This window comes from Thamnophis sirtalis, unplaced genomic scaffold (assembly GCF_051295495.1).
Source record: "Thamnophis sirtalis isolate CommonGarterSnake01/CBP01778 unplaced genomic scaffold, rThaSir2_p1.2 scaffold_8, whole genome shotgun sequence".
NCBI lineage: Eukaryota > Metazoa > Chordata > Lepidosauria > Squamata > Natricidae > Thamnophis > Thamnophis sirtalis.
In genome coordinates, this window is record NW_028261388.1 from 11339413 (window position 1) to 11359881 (window position 20469).

The 20469-nt window shown below is 44.1% G+C and overlaps 1 protein-coding gene across 7 annotated transcripts in view; it reads left to right on the top strand.

Moving 5' to 3' along the window:
* FAT3 (FAT atypical cadherin 3) overlaps positions 1 to 20469 on the top strand; it is a 553941-nt gene that overhangs the window by 436138 nt on the left and 97334 nt on the right. For all 7 annotated transcript variants that reach the window (XM_087721078.1, XM_087721079.1, XM_087721081.1 and 4 more), the window contains one exon: positions 18931 to 19127. In XM_087721078.1, coding sequence (XP_087577204.1) covers positions 18931 to 19127 — 197 coding nt within the window. The remainder of the gene's footprint in view (positions 1 to 18930; positions 19128 to 20469) is intronic.

Genomic DNA, 20469 nt, shown 5'->3' on the forward strand with positions numbered 1-20469 from the left:
CCACTGCGCTGCTGCTTCGGGGCCGGGATGCTGCTTGCAGATTTGGTGCTTGACAGCCATATTGTGTGAATTGCCTTCTCCCTTAATGCGATCTACTGGCCATTTGTTCTCCACCTTCCCCAGAGTGCAATTTAGCAGCTCTGAGAACTGGAGAGCTGCCATCACTAGCAGCTTGATCCAGGTTCTGGATCAAGCTGGCTGAAAACTCAAGACCCCTGGGACCATAGCTCAGATTCACAGATCCTTTTTTCCCCCATCCCCTTGGGGTGTTTATTCGGTTTAACCTTTAAATTGTGAGCAAAGGAAAATGGAACATTAGCTTTTTAATTGGTTAGGTTTGTGCCCTGCTACCATGGAAGGGGCTCTATTACCAATTATGATTGATGAGCAGGATTGTAACATTGTGCAAGGAAGCAGAGACAATGAAGAAATTTCTTCTTGGAGATTGGCTGAGGTCAGGGGAGGGTGGGTTTTAATTAAAAAACCCTTCTCTGAATTTCTAGATAGCGAAGATCAGTGAAATGCTCATTTCTTTTATAAAAAAAACCCAAACTGTCAGTGGAAAAAAATGGATGCTTACTCTGAATGGATAAAATAATAATAGGAGTACCAAAGGTGTTTTTCAAAAAGGCAACTGGACTTTGTTTTTCCTTGAAGACATTTTACTTCTCATCCAAGGAGCTTCTTCGGTTCTGAACTGAAGAAATTCAGAACCGAAGAAGTTGAATTGAATTGAATTGAATTTATTGCACTTATATGCCGCCCTTTTCCCTGAAGGGGACTCAGGGCGGCTCACAATCCAAGTCAGGGAAGGGGATACAGATAAGGGATAAAAAGACGAACAAAACAATACACAATTTAAAAGCACACAACAACCATACCATTCGAGGAGGGGGGCAAAAAAGTCTTCAGCCCCAGGCCTGTCGGAACAGCCAGGTTTTAAGGGCTTTGCGGAAGGCCTGGAGGGTGGTGAGGGTTCGAATCTCCACGGGGAGCTCGTTCCAGAGGGTCGGAGCAGCCACAGAGAAGGCTCTCCTCCGGGTAGTCGCCAGCCGGCCTTGGCCGGCGGATGGAATTCGGAGGAGGCCTAATCTGTGGGATCTAATCGGTCTATTGGAGGTAATTGGCAGCAGGCGGTCTCTCAAGTACCCAGGTCCAATACCATGAAGGGCTTTATAAGTGACGACTAGCGCCTTGAAGCGTATCCGGAGACCAATAGGCAGCCAGTGCAGCTCGCGGAGGATAGGTGTTACGTGGGTGAACCGAGGTGCACCCACAATTGCTCGCGCGGCTGCATTCTGGACAAGCTGAAGTCTCCGAATGCTCTTCAAGGGCTGCCCCATGTAGAGCACGTTGCAGTAGTCCAGTTCCTTGCATGAGAAGCGAAATGTCTCCAAGGGAAAACAAAGTCCAGTTACCTTTTCAAAAAAACACCTTTGGGACAACCGTGACCTGGATGACTGAGAATCTCCATAGACAATAATAATAGTACCCTGTTTCCCTGAAAATAAGACCTCCCTGGATAATAAGTTCAATTGGGCTTTTGAGCGCATGAGCTAAAATAAGCCCTCCCCTTAAAATAAGCCCTCCCTGAAAATATTGCAACACAGCAGCAGCCATGAAGTGATCGCACTCACCTCCTCCTGCCCCTCAAAAATAATAAGGCTTCCCTGAAAATAAGGCAAAGCGCTTATTTCGGGGGTCAAAAGAAAATAACACCCTGTCTTATTTTCGGGGAAACCCGGTAGTTGCTGTGCAAAATAAGCTGACTTTGATCAAGATTGTGGCCACCACGAAATGGTGGGCAGTCACACCCTTGGCTGTGTTCTTTCCTTCATTCTCGTTTTGTTGAAGAATGATTGTAGAACTGCTTCTCTTATTTGCAATATAAGATACACGCTTCGTGATATACCAAATTGATTGCGGTCCAGAATTTGGGTTACCTGCCCTCCAGTTAGTTAGTATTTTTTGTAACCAAGATGTACAACCTAGATAAGAAATTTTACTGTGTATCTGTGGGAAGTATGACAGGGCAGCAACTAATATCAGGACGTTGTCATGAAAATTTTGCAGACTACACACCCAAGCACATAGCATCGTTTTGTCATTGTGTCAGCTTCAGCCAGAGACACATATCTATGTGTAGCTTTGTCATTCAGGTCTTTGATGCAAGTGTTTTTGGACACCTTTGTGTAACTCCTGCATTGGAAGACCTGTGTGTGAATGCTTGCCATGATAGCACAGTGGTTAGAATGCAGGACTGTGGGCTACTTCTGCTGACTGCCAGCTGCCCGCAGTTCAATTCTCACAGGCTCAAGGTTGACTCAGACTTCCATCCTTCCGAGGTGGGTGAAATGATGATCCAAATTGTTGGGGGACAATAGGCTGACTGTCAATCACTTAGAAAAAGCCGTAAAGCACTGTGAAGCGGTATATAAGTGTACGTGCTATTGCTATTGCTTGCTCAGCCCCAACGTCACTGTGACCTTGAGTAGGTAGGGCTGATCCACCAGACTTTCAACCAAGATTTCTTCCTACAACCCTTGGGAAAGTTGAGTATTAACCTGTCCACATTGGAAATCTGTTATGAACGTCTGGTTTGTGTGTCTCGGAGTTTTCATGAACCTTTTGATGGCTAAGGGTTGAACAAAACATTTCAGGGTGAATGATGTGGAGTAGTTGGCAAGTCATATTTTTCAGACAGATCCGAGTCAAGGCAAGGCTGTTTTCCCAGGCATTTTAAAATAAAATCTGTATTAAGACATGTTCTTTTCATGTATCTTCCTTCTCCCAATCAGTAAATCATTATCATGACCCCATAATCCCTTGCGGGGTGAAGTCTGGGCAACCTGAGTGGAGATAGCAGAATGTTTTAATGGCCCGATGCCCTTCTTGTTACCAAAGCAGAATTTTGTTCAGCAGATGTATTCTGCTGCCCAGAGAGAGAAATATCTGCCTCTACCTAGGATCGAACTCACAGCCTCCTGATTGTGAGGCGAGAGCTCCCCCTCTAGGCCACCACACCACTCCTTCTCCCAATCAGTTAATGTCTTGCCTTTCTTGGGCATTAAATTCAGCAGGGCAGTTGGAGCTTCATCTATGGGCTTCCTCTCACCACCCACCACCCCCCAAAAATAGATTGGACACCAAAGATATTCCTAAAACCTTAGCTTGCTGCCTTCTTTCCACTAAGCACAATATAATCTTCATCAACAGTTCCCAAAAGTCAAGCTGTTTTCCTATCTTGTGTGCTACCTAAACATTCTTTGTCGCTTTTTAATCCGGTAGATAACCAGGGACCTTCCAAGTGTTTTGTGTTTATCCAATTTCTTCATAACACCGGATACAGTATTATCTTCCCCACCACCTACCACCTGCCTTGTGACATTTATTTGGGGAAGGGGGGGGGGGAGAGAAAAAGGATGGCCAGCTATTACTAAAACCCTTGAGAATTTGTTGGCCTTTGCCAGTCCAGCTGAATTAATAAAAAGGGGGGGAAATGGCAGGTGCCATTCAGAAAACTCTCTTCCAGTGGAGCAGGATTGCCCTACAGCTGGCCATTGTAGTGAATGGGGTGGCTTCGCTTCCATGGCCCTGGGAAGAAGATAAATAGGAGTTGTCAGACTGGCGTTTCCTGTTTATTCCAAGATGTTGCTTCCAAAACACAGCAGTGCTTGTGAACCCAAAGCGAAAGGGATAATAAAGGCTGTGTCATACAGCTTTCCAAGATGGATGGAAACATCCCTATCCCACCGAAACATCTGCTTGCCCTCATTAAACAGAGATTGTGCCATGCCAAGCTTGAGCCTGGCGATGCATTTAGATGCAAACCTCGGGACGTTTTTTTTTTCACTAGAGAGTATTGTGATTTTTTTTTTAAAGTGCATAAAAGGCCATTCCACGCTCGTAGCAAATGCACGAAGCAATAAAGGTGTGTGATGGCGAACCGATGGCATGAATGCCACAGGGGGCACGCAGAGCCCTCTGCAGGGCTGCGAGGCGTCACCCAGCTCAGCTCCACTGCCCATGTGCGTGTGCCTCCTGCCGGCCAGCTGATACTTGGGTCTCTGCCAGGCATGCCCCCGGGGGGGGCGTACGCGGGTGATGCACACACATGCATAGGGGGCGGGAGGACACACGCACATGCATGGGGGTGGGGGGAGCATGGAGGGGTGAGGTGTGGCCCCCCCTGGCCCATTTTTGCTCCAAGGAGGCTGTAGGGAGGCCTACTAGGCCCAAAATGGGGCACGGGAGGGGTCGCATGCACATTCACAGGGGCGGGGTAAGCACAGGGGGTCATGTGCGCAGGGGTGGGGGCGAGCATGGGGGGGTGTCCCACATACATGCGGAGGGGCAGGGCACGTGGGGGGGGTTGCACGCACATTGCATTATGGGTTTCGGGCAGCTGTGCTTTCGGCACACGACAATAAACAGTTCGCCATCACTGGTATAGGTGATCCTCGGCTTACGACCACGGTGGAGTCCCAGATTTCTATTGCTTAAGCGAGATAGTTGTTGAGTGAGTTTTGCCCCATGTTACGACCTTTCTTGCTGCCGTTGTCAAGTGAACCGTCACAGCTGTGAAGTTAGTAATATGGCTGTTGAGTGAAACTGGCTCCCCCCTTGACTTCAGAAGGTCGCAAAAGGAGACAATATGACCTCCGGGACACAGCAACGGTGATCAATATGAACCACTTGGCAAACTTCCGAATTTTGACCAAGTGACCATGGGGATTCTGGAACAGTTGTAAGTGTGAAAAAAAACAACCATAATTCACTTTTTCACGGTTTCTGTTGCAAGAGCCAAGGTGGCGCAGTGGGTAGAGTGCAGTACTGCAGGCCACTTCAGCTGACTGCTATCTGCAGTTCAGTGGTTCAAATCCCACCGGCTCAGGGTTGACTCAGCCTTCTATCCTTCCGAAGTGGGTAAAATGCGGACCCGGATTGTTGTTGGGGGCAATATGCTGACTCTGTAAACTGCTTAGAGAGGGCTGAAAGCCCTATGAAGCGGTATATAAGTCTAACTGCTATTGCTATTGCTGCTTCAGACAGTCACTAAGTAAAGTGTTGTAAGTTGAGGACCACCTGTGCCCTTCTATGAACAAACCAACCGATCAACCCTTGAAAGCACACAATGCATGGTGCAGTGAGTTTTCATAGTACTTTAGATCAGGGGGTCTATAGACCGGCCACAGTCTGCGGCATGCCAGAAACCGATCCGCGCAAACAAGGAAAGCCCCATTCGTGGGATGCTGGCAGCACACGAAACCACGCCTCCTCTTGTCCGCAGAAAAACCTCTCTCCACGGTTCCCTGGTTCCCAAAGTTTGGAGGGTGGCTGCTTTAGATATCTGGAGCTCTCAGAGGTCCTATAGAGTCTGGGAGATTTTCATTCTGAACAAACAGGCAGGGAATTAGAATAGAATAACAGAGTTGGAAGGGACCTTGGAGGTCTTCTAGTCCAACCCCCTGCTTAGGCAGGAAACCCTATACCAATGGTGGCGAACCTTTTAGGCACAGAATGCCCAAACCAGAAGGCACACCTCGGAAACCAGACAACCAGCTGGCTGAGCTGGATCGATGGCGCGCATGGCCACAGAGAGGCCACTGCATGCCACCTCTGGCATGCATGCCGTAGGTCCCCCATTATGGCCGTATACCAATTCAGACAAATGGTTATCCAACGTCTTCTTAAAAACTTCCAGTGTTGGAGCATTCACAACTTCTGGAGGCAAGTTGTTCCACTGATTAATTGTTCTAACTGTCAGGAAATTTCTCCTTAGTTCTAGATTGCTTCTCTCCTTGATTAGTTTCCACCCATTTCTTCTTGTCCTGCCTTCAGGTGCTTTGGAGAATAGCTTGACTCCTTCTTCTTTGTGGCAACCCCTGAGACATTGGAACATTGCTATCATGTCACTCCTATTGATTCAAATACCAGGTTACGTTTTCCGAGCAAAATGAGAGAGAGAGAGTTGTTCAAAGGATCAGAAGCGGGACGGGAGAAGAGAATGAGGCAGGTTACATTATTATTGGAATGCTTTGGAGAATGGATGGCTCATAAACAGAATTTACAGCAGTATTAAATTTGGAGCTGGTCAAAGATCTCATGGTGAATGGAGGCTATGAACATGTAACAGAGAAGGCACTTCCTTCTTGCCAGAATCTGACCCGTTATTAATCCCAGTGATGGGAACATGCTGATTTACTGATTCATTAGTGTTAAGGATTCCACGGATTTTAGGAACACCTGTGAAAAGAGGGAATAATTCTTTTTTTACGAAGGCAGAAGACAATGGGAAACTTCTAATAAAACCCTGAAGAGAGTGAAAACATCCCACCCATTCCACATATAAGCTCTCCCAAGAGCACAGTAAGCCGTTGTACCATTTTACATCTCTTGCTGGAGATGGATTTTCCACATTTTGTGCACGGCCACCACCTTGCCTCAGAGGTAAATCTAATAAGTGTTCGGAGTGCACTACGCACCATTCTCATTAATTATCCTCCCACCCACCACCCACCCCTTTTAATTCAGTCGTCTACGAGTTCGTTAAGTAAATGGTTCATGCATGATTGTATTTACAGAACGGCCTTTTTGAGCCTCAAAAATGACAGAACGGCTTTGGCAACGCAAAACCAAGCACACAAATTGATCCCAGCGGAAAGTTGTAGCCTACACAATGTGTCCATTGTGGGGGCAAGCTTATGATCCCAACGCCCGGCCGGTAGAAAAATTCATACTTTAGAAATCCTCAAAACGGCGAAAGGTTTTAAATAATGTCCGTTTCTGATCTTGGAAGTCAACGTAGTGGTGTGCCTGTGTAATAATTTTGTAGAATTCCTATCTCAATAAGCAAAATGAAAGCACAAGGCCCAAGTTCAGGCTAAACACATCTTAGCTTTCATCCTGCTCAGCTTTTTCTAAAACAAACGCAGCTTGGTGACATTTGATATTTTAGTATTAATGTTGACTGCAGAACCGCGATGAACATCAGCAACAGACGGTTATGTATATACAAAGGCTTGGCAATGTATAAATACTTGCTCTACGGTCTGCAAATAATTTACTCAAGAGACTTGTTTGCCAGACTCATATCAGAGAAGACTTAAGTATGTGAAGCTAATCCATTTCAAACTGATAACATTATTTGCTGTTGTGAACCTCAGACTTATAAAAAGGAGATAAACAGAACTCTCAGCTCAGCTCCAACCACTGCTAAATGCTATGTAACGTCATGGGAAAAGTGAGATCAACAATGAAGCTGTATCTTTTTTTGGTCACCTCGGTTTGATTGCCAGAAGATCTCCAAGGTCCCTTCCAAATCTGTTATTCTCCATCTGACTGGCAACTGTCAAACTAAGGATATCATATTTTGTTAAAATGAATTCATTGTATTACCGTATTTTTCGGACTATAAGGCATACTTTTTTGTCTCCCAAAAGGGGGTGAAAATGTCTGTGCATCTTATAGACCGAATATTGCCGAAGCCCCGCTCACCCGCCGGCCATTTTTTGGGCTCTGCATGCCCTGTTTTCAAACCTTCTTCAGGCCTTTTTTTCAGCCCATTTTCAAGGCTTTTCTTTGCCTTTTCCAAGGCTTTTTTCAGCCTGTTTTCTCCAGAAGAAATGAGCCAAAAAAGGCCTTGAAAAGGGGCCAAGAAAAGCCTCAAAAAGAGGCTGAAAAAAGCCTCAAAAAAGGCAAAGAAAAGCCTCAAATACGGGCCGAAAAAAGCTGCAAAAACAGGCCACAAAAAAGCCTCAAAAACAGGCCGAAAAAAGCTTCGAAAATGGGCCAAGAAAAGCCTCAAAAACGGGCCAAATAAGCCTCAAAAATGGGCCCCAAGAGCCTCAAAATTGGACCAAAAAAGCCCCCAAAATGGGCCAAAAAAGCCTCAAAAATGGGCCAAGAAAAGCCTCAAAAATGGACCCAAAGAGCCTCAAAAATGGACCGAAGAAAGCCCCCAAAATGGCCCCCAAAGCCTTGAAAATGGGTAGAGAAAAGGCCAAAATCCTATTTTTGTTGTTGTTTTCCTCTTCTAAATTTAGCTTTGTCTTATAGTCAGGTGTGTCTCATAATCTGAAAAATACGGTAATTCATCAACCTTTCTCATTCTGGGTCTAGATATTATTTCTCTGATCACAGCCACGCTCTGAAAACAGCTCTCACAGCATCCTTCGGCCTAAAAACGCTTGCCCTGATATTTTTTGCCAGTTTTCTCCATTGCTCCGAACCTAAAAGGGGGCAGGAAAAAATAACAACACACCGAATTCTGCCGAAAGAGATTGGGTAAAGTGGCGAGAGAGAATTCTTTTCTGGGCAACAAGGCTTTATAATGCTCCAAAGTAAGTTCTCCTTTCCCTGCTACCAGAAAAATTAAGCCCTTTTTTTTTTCATATGTCAGTCCGAGTGGGTTGGAAAAGCAGCAAGGCGATGAGGTGAATCCCGTATCAAGCTGAGCGCCAGATTTTAAATGGCAAGAAAAAGGTTAAGTCCCCTGCTCGTCTGTGCTTGTACATGCAGATCTCTTCGGCAGAAACAACAGAGCCATACTGTGAGCCCTTTGGATAATGCGCTTCTTTCCCAAAGCGTTCTTAATTCGGTGCAATTTGCTTGTGCCGGGGTCACATCTGCGGAGGAAGAAGTACACCTTTGGGATGAGCTCAAGACGGCGGCCCTGTTTTCGCAAAAAGGAACTGTGCAGCCACACCAGATAGCAAGTGCGTTAAGCGTGACATTCCTTGTTTCTCTCTCTCTCTTTTGCTTGCCGTTCTGTGACTGTCCTTACATCTAGGCTTAAAATCAATTGTTCCCTGGAAGTGAGAGAACTTTAGAGGCTTGAAAAGATCTCACTTTCTCACACAGACTAAAGTTCTCCTTTTTTGGGGGGACAGACAAAAATAAACAATTCCCTTGAGGAAGGCAGCAGTGGTGGGATCCTACCTGTGCTGTCCCAGTGTGTTGTCCCAACAGTATATAGCTAATTTAGGAATTAAGTGCTGTCTCCTTTAAGAAACTACCTCATGGGAAATGTTACTACCTCATGGGAAATGTAGTCCCATAACATGTGACCACATCTGAGCTCCCCGATTGGGCAGTGGGTACTCTGCCCGGGAAATTGATTTATTACTGGGCACTCACTGAATCGCCATCGGCACGACCAGAAGCAGCTTTGCACCAGCAGCATGGGTTAGAGGAATTAATGTCTTTTTACACTATGTGATGGGACAGATCATGGAAAGTCAGAAGAATCTTAACACTGAACTGTAAGTTTTGCTATTAAGGATGCCTGATAATAAACGTGATCTGAAAGATATTCCTAAGCGTGGAGTTAACTGGCTGCCCGAGCAGAACCTCATTGCCCGGAGCAGAACACTACCAGTTTAACAACCGGTTCAACGATTGTGTGCTTCATGCATGTACACAGTTTTAATAAAACTTACCTTCAGGATGGTCAGAGCTACCGGCACACCTGAATCGGTCCAAATTGCCTGAATCCCACCCCTGGAAGGCAGTGAATGTGCATCGTTTGGATATCCTCCTCTAACCTGCTTTAACAACTGTAACACAGTCAGTGTAACTCTGAATTAGCAGCAATGAAAGGAGTTGGACTTGGAATCGGCTCGCAGTCCTAACAAGCTGTTTAAATTATATTTGTCCTGGGGAGGGTTAAAACTCCCTCCTCCCCATGGGGGAGTTGCACACACATGCACGGGGGGTTGCGTGTGCATGCGCAGGTGGATGGGGCACATTCCATTGTGGTATGGGCACACACGTGCGCACAATAATGCACGTGGACACAATTTTGGCACGCCTTTGCAAAAAGGTTCGCCATCATTGGTATAAGGTCTCCTGCTTGAGCAGGGGATTGGACTGGAAGATCTCCAAGGCCTCTTCCAACTGTTGTTATTTGTTAACCCAATTTCTGGGTGTGAACAATACCCTGAACCATAAATTAACCTGTTAGGTAAGCTCCCAGTTGGGAGAGCGAGTAGGTTCAGCGAAGCGTTGTGAGAGTTGTGTTGGAGAAGACACAAACCAGTATACAGAGACACTGCAGTTTAAATAGGCTTTTACTTTCGTAGAAATAGAGGTATCAGAGTCCATCAAACACTCCAAGTCATACACAGATAAGACAGTCAGTTATCAATGTCTTTCAGTTAAGGGATGATCCAAATAACATAGTCCATAATCATACAAACAGTCTGGTACTCAAAGGTTGCTAGCAGATGCAAAACTTACAATAGCTCACGGCACTTTCTAACAGCCAGCTTCCAAAACACTCAGATCAGATCAGCCCAGCATCTAACAAACAGAGAGCTAACAGTCATTCTGGCTCCCTCTTATGGCCGATTGGGGAAAACAGCAACCGATCACATTTTACAGTATGATTTAAAGAAACAGGTACAACATTGTTATATGATTTATATATTGCCAACCCAACCGTTAGAATTATATTCCTAACATTACCACAAAGAAACAGCAAAGCTAAACAAAATAACCTTGTTAGGTATGTACAAATGAAAGTATTTTATTTATTATTTATTTATTAGATGTTTATCCCATCTTTGTTACTTTATATGTACCGGTAACTCAAGTTGACAAACATGCATACTATTTCTTCCTCCTGCTATTTTGTTTTGGGTCCTTCACACCCTTGGAAAGTATGGAATTGCTTAAATCTATCTGAACATAGATTTAAATCTGAGTCTTCCCAGTTGACACTTATTTATCAGATATTTGTGGTTATTGTATATGACCATGATGGCGAACCTATGGCAGGCATGCGGAAGTGGCACAGAGGGCCATCTCTCCGGGAACGTGAGCCGTCGCCCATTGCTCTTCCAGGTTTCAGCGTGCCGGAGAGCTGGTCTTCATGCATGCGGGAGAGCCGGAAACCAGAAGAGCAGCCTCTCCGTGTGCATGCGCACGCCGGGAAGATGATCTTCCAGTTTACGGCACTTACGCCGGCTGCCTGGTCTTCCAGTTTCTGGCACACATTTGTGCCCAAAGACCAGCTGACTGGTGTGCATGCGCGTGACAGAATCTGAAAGAGCAGACTCCCGGTGCATATTTGCGCCCCAGGAAGGTGATCGTCCGGTTTCCGGTGTGCATGATCTTCACGGGCGCATTCGCGCCAGAAACTGGAAGACCAGGAAAGCAGAAGATCATCCTTCCAGTGCGCACATGCGCACCGGGCAGCTGCTCTTCTGGTTCCTGGCATTCGGTGCTGAAAAGGTTTGCCAACACTGGTATATGACATAGGTTCCCTTCATTTTCAATGTTGTTATTGCTGTAGTACTTCCTTGCACCCAGGTGTGAATCCTATGCCAATCCAGTGTTTCACAATCATGAAAACTTTCCATGCAGGAAAAAAAATCCCCAAAATGTATGATGCAATACAATACAATACAATAGCAGAGTTGGAAGGGACCTTGGAGGTCTTCTAGTCCAACCCCCTGCCTAGGCAGGAAACCCTATGCCGTTTCAGACAAATGGCTATCCAACATCTTCTTAAAGATTTCCAGTGTTGAGGCATTCGCAACTTCTAGAGGCAAGTTCTTCCACTGATTAATTGTTCTAATTGTCAGGAAATTTCTCCTTAGTTCCAAGTTGCTTCTCTCCTTGATTAGTTTCCATCCATTGCTTCTTGTTCTACCCTCAGGTGCCTTGGAGAATAGCTTGACTCCCTCTTCTTTGTGGCAACCCCTGAGATATTGGAACAATGCTATCATGTCTCCCCATGTCCTTCTTTCTATTAAACTAGACATGCCCAGTTCCTGCAACCCTTCTTCATATGTTTTAGTCTCTATGATGTAAAGATAATCACCAAGAGATAGCAGTGAGCATCATAATGGCAAAGGGGAAAGACTAGCATTTTGTTAATCTGTTAACTGTAGGAACTCTCAACAAGTTTTATAGCAGATTTTCAAAACTGCAGTATTTTGACCTTGTAAACTTTCTGTGTGTGGTTTATTCCTGTGTTTTGAAGAGTTTATTTTTCTTGGGGATTTGCACATTCCTTTTATCTAGTTGAACATGTCTAACTTTTGTAAGATGTACTGATTTGGGGTAGGGGCTATTTAGACTTGACGTAAACAAAAACGAGAGATTTGAGAGGTTATAATGCCGATTGTTTAAGCTTTAAAGCCTTTGAAAAAGTCAGATTTTTTAAAGTAGTCCTTGTATGTTGTAATGTAAGCCGAATGTAAGAAGAAAATCGCCAGTAGATATTTTTTTTTAAGTGTAAAATATGTTAATATTTGCAGTCGGGATTCTTCTATTTTAAAAAATGCACAGAAAAAAATGATTAATTAGAATGCTTTTAAGACGCTGGTGCTGCTTATTATGTTAGCAGAAAAGTTAATTAATCACCAGAGAACTGGATTTGCAAGCAAGCATATATAGGGGAAATAAAAGATCCAAGTCATAGATTTCCATGCACACACGCAAACATATATAACACAATCACACACAGTTCTTTTAACCTTAAAAAAAATTAAGCCACAGGTGATTCCTTGGAACAACATTTCCCAAACCATTATATTCCAGAAGTATTGAGCCAGTAACTCCCATAACTAACTAAATAACATAGACAATCTTGAATTCTACTTATGATTTATTTACATTATGGCATGCAAAAGCCAGATTTGAGACCATCATTGTGGTCAAAGGTCAGGAGTGGTGCGGTGGCCTAGAGTTTGAGCTCTCGTCTCACAATCAGGAGGCTGTGAGTTTGATCCTTAGGTAGAGGCAGATATTTCTCTCTCTGGGCACAATGAGAATATATCTGCTGAACAAAACTCAGCACTGGCAACAGGAAGGGCGTCTGGCTATTCAACACTCTGCTTGCTCCATTCAGTTGCCCAGACTCGACCTTGATGCAAGGGATTATGGGGACGTTAAAAGAAGATGATTGTGATCAAAGGTCCAAGTAGAAGATTGAACAAGTTCTCTTTGAAATGCCTTCTAGTAAAGTGAAACCAAAACACCTCTATTGACAATGAGTATAGTATGTTGCAGACAGGAAAATGTAACTGGGGAGTCCTTGGTGTCTTCTGAATTTGGTGGTTTTCTTACAGACGTTTTATTACCAACATCATCGGTGCTAAAAGGGAATGGGATTTGTCCTTATTTTTATATAACTTATTTTTCGGAGTATAACATGCACCTAGATTTTGAACTGGCAAATTAAAAAAAAAAGTTTTTGCACTCTGCAGACTCAAAAGCGGCCCATTTTCACGAAAACACATTTTTTTGTCAAAAAAAGGGCATGCATAGCCTTTAGGAGGTTTATAAAGTGTTCCTGAGGGACTGGGGGGGGGGCAAAAACGAGCAAAAAAAAAGGCCCATTTTTTTCGCTCATTTTTGCCCTCCCCAGCCCCCAGGAGCACTGTGGAAGCTCCCCGGCTGATTGTTGGAGCTACTGGTTCGCTCGAACCGGCTGAATCCCACCCCTGCTCGTAGGATAATGTCACTTTTAACATCATCCCAAATGTGTTTTTTCCCAACTGGACTTTCTTGGTATTGTTTTGTTTTCCTTTGAAAACATTTCGCTTCACATCCAAGAAGATTCTTCAGTTCAGAGAAGAACTTCTCCGAAAGCAAAACATTTTCAAAAGGGAAGAAACCGAATGGGACAACTTGCCGCGGCACAATTTAACAATTCAATTGTTTAAAATAAATTTTTTTTTAAATGTAAATTTTTGACATTTACATTTCATTCTGTCCTTCCGTTTGCATCCCTTTGTTAATGATTCTGTCCCACTATTTCTTTGCTATTAGGGCAGGGGTCAGCAACCCAGGGTTCTGGAGCCGCATGTGGCTCTTTCATCCCTCCGCTGCAGTTCCCTGCCACCAGTCAGCTCCACAGTTGATAGGGCTTTCGGTTAGGACAGGTAGAGGTAAAAGGATGCTGCGCTAGGAGGAGACTCTATGGTGGGGGAAGTGGACTTTCGGTTGGCAGAGGAAAAAGGATGCCATGCTAGGAGGAGGCTCTATGGTGGGGACTTCCGGTTGGCTCCAGAATTGAACAGGTGGTTTCTGGTTAGGATCTTTGTGGCTCTTCGGGTGTTTAAGATTCCTGACCTCTGTATTAGTGTAGCTCTTGGCCCATAACAAATTGTTCCACAATGAGTTGGCCACAGCAGGTGGTTCCACGATGGGTGGGCTGTGGCAAGTTGGCCACGGGGAATTGCTCGATTCTCACCAGTTCAACGTTGACTCAAGCCTTCCATCTAGGTCGGTAAAATGGGGACCCAGATTTTTGGGGCAATATGCTGACTCTGTAAGCCCCTTAGGTCTGTAAAGCACTGCGAAGCGATATATAAGTCTAAGTGCTATTGGTATTGTTAAAACAAATAACAGAACCGTAGTTTACTCGGATAGCTAAAAATGCAATGGAAAAAGGGGGCTATGATTAAATATCAAGACCACCAAATTAATGACAGCAAGTATAAAAACTAGCGTTAAAATTGGCAACAAAAATAGTGAAGGATAAACTATCTGTCCATTAGACAAGACCCCCCCCCCTCCCCAAGAAAATCCAGTTGCCTTTTGAAAAAGGGACATTTTGGACAATCATGAAACCGGATGATTGAGAATCTCTCTAGACTTTTAACATCAAGGCATAAATAAACACTGGGAATTTTAAGGAACATGGATCAAAATCACTATTCCCTGCTTTTTACTCCTTGTATACACCAATGTTTGAAATGGCTCTATTTCCCTTGTGGAAGACGGGGGAGACAAGCATTCCGACTTGATTTTGCACCATGCAATTTAATGATGTGGAAAAAGTAATATCCCTGCGTTCGGAGTCAGACTTCTAGGGTAATAGCGAGCTGATTAGCTTCATCCTTTCTCTTCCTCGCTGGCTTTTTCCTCTTGTATAAATTTACTTTAATTGCCGGCCTTATCTTGAAACGGCTCTTTAAACGACCTCTTGTTAGGTCTACTTAAAGATCATGTGTCTTTGTGCGTTTGGCAGGCTCTGGAAATCGGCACTCAACTCAACACACGTACACACCCCCAAACAAGCATTGTAACGAATACAGAAACAACACCAGCGGTATGGGGAGGGGGGGGGAGGAAGGGAGAAGAGACCTCCATTAACACATCCTGCTGCACTCCCTTGATTGCATAATCAGCAGCTAATGAAATTGTCCTAGTAACCGGAATGAGGGGGTTGAAGCACGTCCCCTTGAGACTGAAGTGGGAAGAGAATTGTGCCGCGTGAAGCCTATTGATTGTTCACTGTTTGAATCTGATTACCCTCAAGAGGAGCAAAACAAGGATCCCGTCTCCCAAGTTGGCTCACGGGGTTGTCGTTTGCATACCGTGTTTCCCCCGAAAATATGACCTACTCCAAAAGTGAGTCCTGGATTGATTTTTACACGTGTGCCCAATATAAGCCCTAACCCCCAGTGGTGGGATTCAATTTTTTTTACTACAAGTTCTGTGGGCGTGGTTTGGTGGGCGTGGCAGGGAAAGGATACTGTAAAATCTCCATTCCCTCCCCATTCCAGGGGAATGATACTGCAAAATCTCCATTCCCTCCCACTCCAGGGGAAGGATACTGCAAAATCTCCATTCCCTCCCACTCCAGGGGAAGGATACTGTAAAATCTCCATTCCCTCCCCATTCCAGGGGAAGGATACTGCAAAATCTCCATTCCCTCCCCACTCCAGGGGAAGGATACTGCAAAATCCCCATTCCCTCCCCACTCCAGGGGAAGGATACTGCAAAATCCCCATTCCCTCCCCACTCCAGGGGAAGGATACTGTATTCCGCTACCGATTCACCAGAACCTGCTGAATACCACCTCTGCCACCCCTCAAATAAGCCCTAATTAAGATCCCGCCCACTCCAGGGTGCACGGGTAAAAATTAAGCTAGGGCAGGGATGGGCAGGTGGAACTTACCTACAGACAGTTGCAGCCAGGCCTCCCACACCCTGCCACCATCTGCCTTGCTGGCTCATTTTTTCTGCAGCCAGGTAAGCTTTCCTGTAAGTAATAACAGAGCTCAGGATCAATTATTGGCTTCAGAGGCTTTCAAGAAAGACTTGCCGGCCAAAGAAATTCCTGAAGGTCCCTGACAGCGAAAAGGAGGCCGGGGGCCAACACACACCAGTGAGATGAGTCAGTGGACAACATTCTTTCCCCCACCCCCAAAAACAGGACCTGGTGCCTTTTTTTGGTGGCAAAAATATAAGACAGGGGTCTTATTTTTTTCTGACAGATTTTTTTATTACTTTTTCCCTTCTACAACATCTTACAGTCCCGACATCAACATTGTTATGTCATAATACATGTATATAATATTTCGCTTCTATATTTACACCCTTTATACACAGTTCTATATATATTTATATCTATTGTTTTTTTGGCTTAATTAATTTTGTTCCTGTTTTGCAGCCATTTGTACCAATTGTTCCAAATTTCATAATATTCTGACTCTTCTTTATCTTTTAATTTCAGTGTTAATTTGTCCATCTCTGCACAATCCAAAGTTTTTTTATCACTAATTCGTCCGAGGGGGTATTATTTTGTTTCCAGCATTGGGCAAATGCTATTCTACCTGTAGTTAGCAGATGTGTTAATATGTACTTAATTTTCTTTGTATGTTTCCCTTTGATTATTCCCAGTAGAAAGATTTCGGGTTTGTATTTTATCTGTTCTGTAATTTCTTGCACCCATTTCCAAATTTTTGTCCAATATTTTTGTCTTTCCGGGCAGGTCCAGCATATGTGATAATAGGTCCCTTGTACTTTTTTACCCTTCCAGCAGGTCGGTTTCATGTTCGGGTGCATTTTTGCCAATCTTGTTGGTGATAAATGCCAACGATAAAACATTTTGTATATATTTTCTTTAAGTGTTGCTGATCGTGTTAGTTTATAATTTGTGTTCCAAATTCTTTCCCAATCCACTAGATCTGGGGTCTTATTTTGGGGAAAACATGGTAGAAAGTTGCCGTTGGGATTCACAATGAGAAATGCAAGTGTCTCAACATGTTGCCAAGATGAGCTCAGAAGGATGCGGATTATAATTAGCTAACTTCTTCGGTTCCACCACAAAACCGCGTTCGACTAAAGCGCGCTCGACAAAACCGCGTACCTGACGTCATCACAGCGCGACGAAAAAAGCACGCTGTGAGCGCTAAAGCTAAAATTAACCCCTAAACCTAAACCTAACCCCCCTAAACCTAACCCTTAACCTTACGCTAAACCTAACCCTAAACCTAACCCTAACCCTTAACCTAACCCTAAACCTAACCCTAACCCTTAACCTAAACCTAAACCTAAACCTAACCCTTACCTTAACTTGAATCGGCTTGCTTTCAAAGCGCTTTTTAAAGCGCCCTTTTTTCTCCGCGGTCGCTGTTGTCGCGCTGTTGATGACGTCAGCGATGCGCTTTAATCGGGCGCGCTTTAGTGGACCGCGGTTTTGTCGTGCCACGACTTATTCTGGGTAGGTTAGGGTCAGGTCAGTGTGGCATGTTGTTTTTGCCAGCTATGGAAATGTTCTTCAAAATTGTGAAGGAGAAGGAGCTTGAGAAGCATCAGGAAGATGGGCTGTGAGAAGAGAACAATGCTCTTACTTCTTTAGTAGTTCCAATAGAAGAGAATATCTACAGCTCAGAGTTGAACTGTGGAATCCTTGGTGCTCTCTGAGCTTGGTTGCTTCCTTGCAGACGTTTCATTACCAAACTAGGTAACATCATCAGCAACATGCAGTGCTGGGGTCTTGTACCTGGGTCTTTTTTTAAATTACTTTTTATTGTACAGTTTTCTTAGTTATGTATAGGATTTCTATATTCACAGTAACAGTAACACCGTCCGGGTGCAATCTCTACATTCTCTGTTGAATACCTATAATAAATCTTATACACACAGTAGTTGTAACTATTACTCTCAATACCTCTTCATCTCCACTTATTAAGAATTTTGCATTGTTTGATTAGGCCCTCTGTTTAATTTTATCTATAATCCATTAATAATGTCAAACATCTATAAACATCAAGTAGACAACACATTTATAGCCAATTCATCTCCAAATAATCATAAGGTTTAGTTATTTTAATTACTCGATGTTCATTATTCTAGTACGCATCTTTGTTTACATATCCAGATTTCGAAATTCTGCTGCTATTTTCTACCCGTTAATAGAATAGTTCCCAAATCAAAAAAAAGTGATCTTCTCCCCATTTCTAATGTCTATCTTTATACTAATTCTTAATGGTATAGCACCCTGGGTCTTTAGTTGCTAAGCCATAACATCCCCATGCCTTAAATATGACAATTCTTAAAAATCTTTCAATTTTTTTTTCAAATCTGATTTTTAATTTTCAACCACCTTCTCACCTGCCCTTCCTTTCCCCAGCATATCCTTTTAAACTACTACTTCCTCTCTTCTTTTTCTTATCTCTTCCCTGTTGCAGTTCCCTCGATCCATGACAGATGTTTGGATTTTTTTTTTCAAATCTGATTTTTAATTTTCAACCACCTTCTTACCCGCCCTTCCTCTCCCCGAACATACTTTTTAAACTACCACTTCTGCTCTTGTTCTTCTCTTCTCGTTAAAACCTGGCTGTGTCGGCAGGCCTGGGGTTGATGAGCTCCCTTCCCCTCTCGACAGGTGTGGTTGTTGGCTATCTTAAATGCTTGTCTTGTATTTGTGTGTTCCCTTTCCCGCTTGAGTTGTTCGCCGCCCTGAGTCCCTTTTGGGAATAGGGCGGCATATAAATAAAACAAACCTCAACCTCAACCTCTATTCTCTGTTACAGTTCCCTCGATCCGTGACAGATGAACTAACATGGATCAGTATTAACTCTTTGGCTTGAGCAGAAGTCATTGCGAGAAACCTTAAGGACTTCTTAATATCCTGCCTGAAGCAACATATTTTTGTGTTGTTTTTTTCTGCTTTTGCCACAGGAGGAAACCCCAAAGGGAAGTTTGCTCTTGGCCTGGTTCAGAATGAATGGAAGGTGTATGTCAAGAGGCCTCTGGATCGAGAAGAACAGGATGTCTACCTGCTGAACATTACAGCCACTGATGGACTGTTCGTCACCCAGAGTGCGGTGGAAGTGACCGTCACCGATGTGAATGACAACAGCCCAGTCTGTGATCAGGTTAGTTGCCAGCTTTCTCAACGGATGGAAATTAAGATTAGATCAGATAAACAGACAGATAAAACTGAAGAATTTGGGTTTTTTTGAACATATTACGCATCACGTTTCCAATGCCAACTATCTGGAGATGGGTCAGTACGATCTAAAAATGGATAATGAATGGGGGCGCTGGCATGGAGCAGCACTTCCAAACCGACTTGTTGTATACATGGCATAGCAATAGCACTTAGACTTTATATACCGCTTCACGGTGCTTTACAGCCCTCTCTAAGCGGTTTACAGAGCCAACCTTGAGCCAGTGAGAATCGAACTGCTGGCAGCAGGCAGTCAGCAGAAGTAGATTGCAGTCTAACCACTGCGCCATCAAGGCTCTCAGGAAGCATAGGAAAGATAAGGAGTGAGGTAGCAGTGAAGAATGAAGACTGATACTCAGTACAGAAAGCAATAGCACTTAGACTTATATACCACGTCATAGTGCTTTACAGCACTCCCTAAGCAGTTTACAGAGTCAGCCTATTGCTCTCCAACAATCCGGGTCCTCATTTTACCGACCTCGGAAGGATGGAAGGTTGAGTCCACCTTGAGCCAGTCAGGATCGAACCCCCGGCAGTGGGCAGAGTTAGCCTGCAATACTTCATTCTAATTGCTGTACCGCTGCAGCTTTTCTTTTTCAAAAGAGATGAAAACCAACGAAAATTCTGGAGGCAAATGTATTGACCCAGATTGTTGGGGGCAATAGAGAGAGGAAGATCTGTTGGAATTTCAAAGAGTCATTTAATAACCTGTTAAAAGTCAAGAGCTATCTGTACCACTTGTATCAAAAGCAGTAAAGTGCCATCCCCTTAACTGGGCTTCAACCCCTCTTATTTTGCTTTATCTCTCACCCCTTCATATCCGAATCAATCTTCTCCTCTTCAGATCAAGAGTACTAAACACTCCAAAGGAGGAGACCACACTTGTACACCATCCCTACAATAAATTACATCAAAGGTGTGTCAGGGATAATGATGATTTAAAGGTGACCAGCCAACGTAAACTGATGCAACTGTAAAGCTGATGAAATGTAAGGCTGATGCAATGAATAGCAATAGCAATAGCAGTTAGACTTATATACCGCTTCATAGGGCTTTCAGCCCTCTCTAAGCGGTTTACAGAGTCAGCATATCGCTCCCACAGTCAGGGTTCTCATTTCACCCACCTCGGAAGGATGGAAGGCTGAGTCAACCTTGAGCCGGTGAGATTTGAACCGCTGAACTGCAGATAACAGTCAGCTGAAGTGGCCTGCAGTACTGCATCCTAACCACTGCACCACCTTGGCTCTCTGAAGATGAATCAGCATTGG